The sequence below is a fragment of the Centroberyx affinis genome, unplaced genomic scaffold, assembly GCF_046629955.1.
Source record: "Centroberyx affinis isolate AG114_WGS23_722 - 3 ecotype Tasmania unplaced genomic scaffold, CSIRO-AGI_Caff_v1 ptg003960l_1, whole genome shotgun sequence".
NCBI lineage: Eukaryota > Metazoa > Chordata > Actinopteri > Beryciformes > Berycidae > Centroberyx > Centroberyx affinis.
The window spans coordinates 64,383-72,094 of record NW_027281782.1 but is presented as its reverse complement, the minus strand read 5'-3'; the positions used below and the strand labels follow the sequence as shown (position 1 = coordinate 72,094).

Genomic DNA, 7,712 nt, shown 5'->3' with positions numbered 1-7,712 from the left:
AGAACAGATTGTTGTCCCAGGCAAGGATATAGAGTTCTTATTTCAGTACAGATAACACAGTAACTTTGCCTGATAATATGTGATGAAATACCCATTGTCTCATGTTTCCCCACGTAGGAAACACAAAGCAATAAAGTTATACAATTGTGAGCATTGCCAGGGAACGGTTATGGGGTTTTCTATTTGTGCAATTAGTACAGAATAAGACATTAACGCTGGGTAATGTTTGAGAATAATTGCCCCTTAAACTGCTTACAGACTTTGTTAGCAAGCACTACAGGAGCCTTGGATTACACACACACACACACACACACAAACACACACACACACCCTGCCCAGATGGGAGACAGATGTGTAATAGACAGGGTCAAGGAGTCCATACTGTAATTGTCTGCGCTACCATTTCTCAGTATTCACTTCGGTACTCAGATCGCCATTTCCACATATCGCTAAATCCAGGAAATTTCCTCTGGAATGGAAACCATGTCCCACTCTCATACTCCTATTTGTGTTTCTTTTCTTTCTCTCACACACACACACACAAACACACACCTTCACACTCCAGGGTTCTGTTCTCGCAGTACATTTGACAGATTTGGACACTCTGCCCACACAGACGTAGACATGTACAAGCACACGTCTCTCTTCCTTTCTGGATGTTTCTGGTGGCTGACAGTCATGACAGAAAGTGCTGATGAGAGCTGATCCAAGACGCAGCGGAGAGATGATGAAACAGAAGAGGAGGAGGGGGAGAGGGAGGGAGGGAGGGAGGGGGCCCAGTTCCTAATCTCATTATCCCTACCTAGGCTAATCCACCAGGAGCTACGCATCTACCTCCCAGCCATCTACATCCATACCCCTGACAAGTTGTGCCCCACACACCGCACACACTCACTGACAAGACGCATATGCACAGAAATATACGGTGATCCATTTCTTATAGCTATAAAGATGTCGGATATGGAGGAGACGATGATGCTGGGGGTGGAGGGCATCAAGAAAACCATCCTGCACGGAGGGACCGGAGACATCCCGAGATTCATCACTGGGGCGAAGGTACTGTAAGGCCTCAAATCCTCTTTTTTACACCTTCTGGTAAAACACTGAGACTAGAACATCACTGATAATCATTAGTCAAACATGTCTCCGCTTTCCCTTCTTAGGCTTTCAGGCAACTTAGTGCTCAGCCATTACAAACGAGGTTGAGGGCCCACTGGTCTTTCAGTACACAGCTCCTTTATTGCGCAGTAAAGACGTCTAATTTGAAACTCAATAAAGTCTCATCACAACCGTTTTTCAGATAAACAGCAGCTTCTTTTGCTCCCATTGTGGACTAATGAATGAGAATGAAAGAAAATGTGTCCCACAAGACTAGTTTCAATGTTCTAAATGACATTAGTGGCAGTGCTGTAAACTTGTGTTTTCAATTATCATATAGTGCATGGTACAGACCATGCAGTGACCAACAGTTTCATCTGGACTGTAGAATGGTTGCAAAGCATCAGGAGGTTAAGTCCTTACAAAAGATCAGTATATCAGGAAGGGAGAAAGAATTCACACACTATCAAGAAACAGACACTTCTGCTTCTGATTTTGGATTTTACACACCTGTAGTTGACCATTATATGGTATTTATAGAGCACAGATGTACCATATTTTGTTTTACAAAAGATCAATTCAGGATCTTCCACATTAGATTTGTGGTTTGTGTTTTACATGTCCTTGAAGAGATCTACAACATCTGCTTGATATGTACAAGGCCTAAAGGGGTAAAAAAAAAAATTATGACCATAATATATCTGTGAGGGGGATGAAAGGGTTGTTGATCAATATGAATGACTCAAATAATTTGCCAGGTGCTGAGAGTTTCGGCTTTCAAAACTAACTGCTTGGCCCTTATTCTGCTTTGGGACAAAAACTCCACAGATCTACTCGGCATTCTCAAGCCAAATAGCAAACGACAAAACAATATTATTATTACAGCATGTTAAGTTAACTCTTCTAGACGTTTCTGTTGGGTCTCTCCTGTAATTAGCTAGCTCACTCGTCTCAGTTGTGAAAATGTGACTTTATTATTTGTGTCAGTCACCGTAACTCAAGGGGACAGGGGAGTTGAGGCACATCGATGTTGTTGCAATTCTTATTGGTTGCCAATAAATGTCGTTAGAGGTCATATATTACTTAATGTCCTTTTAATAACCACAGTGTTTTCAGACCTCATGCTATTTTAGCATTTTATGTCATCTATCCTTCCTCTATCCCGTTTTTTGCCACTCTTCTAATACCTTAATGCATTTTCACTGGAATGAATCAGGGTTTGAGAAAATTAATCGCACTTTGGGACCCAGGCTCATAAAAACGCAACCAAGTACTTTGCGAGCCAAAAAGAAACAGGCCCATGACAGGAGTTGGACGAAATAATGGAAATACCATACAATACATGAATATCAAGTGCCTTTCAGAACAGCTTCATCCTCCTTGAAATGCTGTAACTCAAGTCCTGGACTGTGTGATACTGGATCGTTCTTCAAGATGGAAAGCTTCCAGTTCTTGCACTGTCAGAAAGGGGGGCTGTATCTTCCATTTCACTATTCATACCAGCAGTGCGAAGCCCATGACATAGTTTCTGTTGAAATTGTGTCACAGACAAAAGGGTACAGCCCCAGTGACAAAAGCTACAACCTTTTTTTCTGAGAGTGTGAGAAAACCTACTCTGCACTCCTGAACTTCCCATAATGATGTTCAGATCTAGTGACTGGGGAGGCCATTGAGGGCATCTGACATCATCCTGGTGTTCATGAAGCCACTGTTGAATTTGTTTAGCAGTGTGTATGGGGGCATTGTCATCTCGGGAGCAGCATAATGGAACAGTGTCTAAACCTGTTATCAATCCCTGTCGCTGAGTTTCGACTTGCGAATGCTGATCTTTGCCAATGCAGTCTGTCCATGTTTGGCATGTATTGTCATGATTATCGAGACTGTTCTCCTTGCCACTTTAAATCATTTTGCAGTTTTTGTGACTGACGATCTGCATTTTAGGTGCTGACTATTTGGCCTCTTTGTAACTCTGTTAGTTGTCCCATGATACGTTTAAAATCCTCATAAAAAAGTGGTAATTGTCAGACCACTCACTTTCTGTTAGCATACTGCTAACAGACTCTGAATTCAATAGGACTTTCCTGTGTAGCTGGCTTTGCAGTAGTGATTTGGTCACTTCAAAGTCATTTTTCATGCGGTGCTTCCTTGTCCCTCCCCCCTGTGTATTTTTAAGAAACACTGCTCAGTCTAGTTCTGCTTTCCAAACTCCATCCCATGCTTTTTTGTCTTCCTTCAGGTGACGTTCCACTTCCGCACCCAGCTGTGTGATGACGAGCGCACGGTGATAGACGACAGCAAGGTGGTCGGCACGCCCATGGAGATGGTGATCGGCAACATGTTTAAGCTGGAGATCTGGGAGACGCTGCTGTCCTCCATGAGGATCGGCGAGGTGGCTGAATTCTTCTGTGACACCATTGTGAGTCGGTCAAAGTCTCGGAACAGGCACTGATTGATCTGCTGTGACTGTGGTTGTGGAAGTTATAACCCCCGCTTTCAATAACAAGATCCCTGTTTATACAAGCACAGGCACATACTGTACATTCCTTAATAACTTTCATGGTCATGAAATATAAAACAGACACATCCAGCTTGGTATTCCCCATAGTATTCAGATGAGGTGGGAGTAACTGGGTAAGAACAGACATAAGACTTTGTGCTGAGTCAGTGTTAGCCCAATGCTGCATAAAGCAAACACCATCGTCTCTTTGATCTGTGTAAATAATGATCAACAGGCTACATGTGCATCTCATACATTGGAGTAGATTGATCTATATACACATGGTTCATTACAAACATTCATGTTTAGTCTTTCCACTGGCAACACTGCCTCAGGCACATCTGCAACACTTTTGATTTAGTTTTAGTTTGAATCTCTTCCATGTTGATTTCCCTCTGTGCACTCTTTTTCTTATTTTCCTCTATTTTCTTATTTTGAATAGAAGTTATCAGTTTCAACCTTTAGTTTTCTGTGTTGTGTTTTTACACAGATTTTATACCACACAAAGTCACTTTGTCACATAAATTAGCCGCATAAATGAACCAATCAAATCAGCACGCATGACTCAAATTCTCTTTCACATGCTGCACCCAACAACAAAATCTCGCCGCTGCAGGCAACAAGCCCTTTATCCAAAAAACAAAAAATGTCATATTAATGACAAACTGCAGAGTGAGTTTTATATGTTTGCTGTTCCTGATCTGATGGAAGCTGCTTCTTTGAAAAACAGTGAATGAATTGTTCCTCCAAAAAAATCTGGTCATCTTACTGTTGTATGTGGACCGGTGTGTGTGTGTGTGCGTGTGCGTGTGCGCGCGCGCGCATGTGTGCGTGTTTGTTGCATCTAATCTCTTTATGTATGTGTGTACTTGTTGTGTCTAGTCTGCGTGTATGTGTGTATTTGTTTTGTCTGGTCTGTGTGTGTGTGTGTCTGTGTGCGTGTGTGTGTGTGTGTGTGTGTGTAGCGCATTACTGCAGAGACAGATGGGGTTGAGGCATACTGTGATTAATCTGCTGCAGCCTCACCTTTCCCTAATCGGCTGTGATTCCTGCTGAATCAGCAACTGACTCTCCTCCACTCCAACTCCAACAAAATGATAAGGGTTTCAATAAGAAAAAGTGCCAAAATTTTAATGAAATGTGAAATGCTAAATGTGTTATTATTTTCTGTTCCTCTTGGAATAATAATGCTACAATAAACTGTAAATGTGAAAATTGATTTATGAATAACAAAATTTAAGTTCAAAAGAGAAATAGAAAAGATGAATCAGTAATTTGAAAATGAAAGGTTAAATATAAAAATTATAAAATAAGATAGAATATTCAGACAGTAAAAATAAAACAAAAGTTTAGATAGAAGCCTAAACAAAATATCACATTCAAGTTGAATCAGGTGAATGCTTTGTGTTCTTTTTTTCACAGTTGTTTCTCCCATTTTCAGTTTTTGAATTTTGTATATAAATGAGGAGGCGTGGTCGTCCTATCAGTCAATGTGAGGGTCAGTTGTAGAAAGAGAGGGTACAGTGGCACCTTGCAGACACCAGGTGGACATGATGAGGGTGCAAGCTCTGGTTTTCTATAGTATCTATAACAATATGTTTCCATCAGGGGCCCTGATGGGAAAAGCTCAATCACCTTTAGTCTTGAGTCTAGACTGCAGGACAATCAGAAGGATAGAGTGTTTCGTTTTTAGCGATTCTATTATATTATTTTAACTCTTGTGGTCCTCCATACTCCTCAGCACACTGGCCTTTATCCAATTGTGGCCAAGAGCATGAGACGCATCGCTGAGGGCAAAGACCCGGTCGACTGGCACATCCACACATGCGGCATGGCTAATATGTTTGCCTACCACAGCCTTGGCTATAACGACCTTGATGAGCTGATGAAGGAGCCGCAGCCCCTCTACTTTGTCCTGGAGCTGATCAAGGTGAGACAGAAAAGACAGAAAAGACACACACACCAGTCTGTGCAAGGAGCTGATCTGTGTCAGATAGCAATTGCGTTTACATGTATCGTTTAAAGCTGATGAATACTGTATATCTAGCTTGGAGTGCCAGATGGGTGGGGTTTACCATATCAGGTGCATTTTCAGTCCCATTATAGTAGTGTAAAATATCTTGTGTAAACCCTTGTGTGTGTGTGTGTGTGTGTGTGTGTGTGTGTGTGTGTGTGTGTGTGAGACAGGTGCAGCAGCCTAGTGAGTACAACAGGGAGTCGTGGGCTCTGAATGATGAGGAGAGGATTAAGGTGGTGCCCGTGCTGCATGGCCAGGGGAACAAGCTTTATAAAGCGGGACGCTACCAAGAGGCTACACTGAAGTACAAGGAGGCCATTGTCTGCATCAAGAACGTTCAGACTAAGGTGATTAGCATGGGAACTAATAACCTTACTGTAAAATAACAAATAAATAACAATAGGCTGCCAGATACTGTATGTATATTTTCTTCTAATGCAGTGTTTGTAGCTTTTTACAAAATGGATGGATTTTTCCAACATACTGTATGTGTTTACATGTATAGGATCTGTATGTGTGTATGAACCTCAACCCTGCTAGTCATGCCGGCTAACAGTGTGTGTTCCCCCTCAGGAGAAAGCATGGGAGGTCCCGTGGCTGAAGCTAGAGAAGATGGCCAACACCCTGACGCTCAACTACTGCCAGTGTCTCCTGCGCATGGAGGAGTACTACGAGGTCATCGAGCACACCAGCGACATCGTCAACCAGCACCCAGGTGGACACTGACAGGGGAATGATGGGATGTGTGTGACTCCAGTGTGATCAAGTGGAGGTTTACTCAGACATACCAAAAACTTAGAGAATGTTCCCATTGCTAAATAGACATTCATCACATTCCAGCCAGTTGGTCGATCATCGTGACAGAAAGCCTCATGGTGTCTAGGCATTACAGCCATGCAGTTTATTCAGCCTTTAAAAAGCAGGATGTGTTTTCAGTGACTTACTTACATGTAGATGCACATGTGAATGTACCACACAGTTGTGAAAGGTGGTTAAATTCACTCATCTGTTGCAAATATAAATAATACCGGAGAGAGAGAGACTCGCTTTTCCCTCACATGAACAGCACCTGTAAAACCTGCATGTGTTTGTATTTCCTCCAGGCGCAGTGAAGGCCTTCTACCTGCGTGGGAAGGCTCACATGGAGGTGTGGAACGAGGCGGAGGCTCGGCAGGACTTCAGCAGGGTGCTGGACCTGGACCCCGGCATGAAGAAGGCCGTCAAGAGGGATTTGGCTGTGCTGAACATGCGCATGGAAGAGAAGAACCAGGAGGACAAGCACAAGTACAAGGGCATGTTTTGACCAGGAGAGACTGCGGGTGCCAGTTTGGGTGTCTGGCATGCCCACGCCGGGCTGAAGTCCTCACAGTATGGGTCAGAGGAGCGAGGGGCTGGAGAAGAAAAGGTGGCGTGAACCTGAAGTCATAAATGTCAAACTTAGCCACTATTTTCCCTGAGTAATGTGGTGGAACTGGAGTAGATACTAACTTCCTGCTAAAGTATTTCTCTAGTGACTAGTCAAGAAAAAATAAAATAAAATAAAATGAAAAAATCAAGTGACCTCTCTCTGTTTTGTAAATACCTTGTATTTCCACAAGGTGGGGCTCTGTCCACAGTTATTCCTCCTGGTCAACTTCAGCTAAACTTGGATCCTATTGAAAACCCTGTTAGAGAAATTGTCCCTAGCCCAAGCTGCATCCACATCTTCCTGAAGAGTCATCATTTGGTCATCCTAATGTCTGACCTGGGATGTATCTCCTGTTTATCTCCTTGCCTCCTTTCCTCCATTTGCACCAACACAATTGTTTCCAGTAAAAAGGCAAGATGTACTGTAACATCATCAGACCAACCCACCACAAAGAAATTCCCCAGACCGATAATACTACCATATTATAAGCACTTATTGTGTTATATGCACACACTTCACTACTTTCTGTTTTGTGTGTGTGTGTGTGTGTGTGTGTGTGTGTGTGTGTGTGTGTGTGTGTGTGTGCGTGTGTGCGTGTGTGCGTGTGTGTGTGTGTGTGTGTGTGTGTGTTGTGTGTGTTGTGTGTGTGTTGTGTATCCTAAGGGGGAACAAATGCAATGAAGAAAATTCTC

The 7,712-nt window shown here is 42.8% G+C and overlaps 1 protein-coding gene across 1 annotated transcript; it reads left to right on the top strand.

Annotated features, from left to right (window-relative positions):
* Window positions 1-951: 951 nt before the first annotated feature.
* Window positions 952-7,072, top strand: aipl1 (aryl hydrocarbon receptor interacting protein-like 1). The gene is made up of 6 exons (XM_071541874.1): window positions 952-1,056; window positions 3,335-3,514; window positions 5,337-5,525; window positions 5,783-5,959; window positions 6,186-6,327; window positions 6,716-7,072. The coding sequence occupies exons 1-6, from the start codon at window positions 952-954 to the stop codon at window positions 6,913-6,915; spliced, it is 993 nt and encodes a 330-aa protein (XP_071397975.1). The 3' UTR covers window positions 6,916-7,072.
* The last annotated feature ends 640 nt before the right edge of the window (window positions 7,073-7,712 follow it).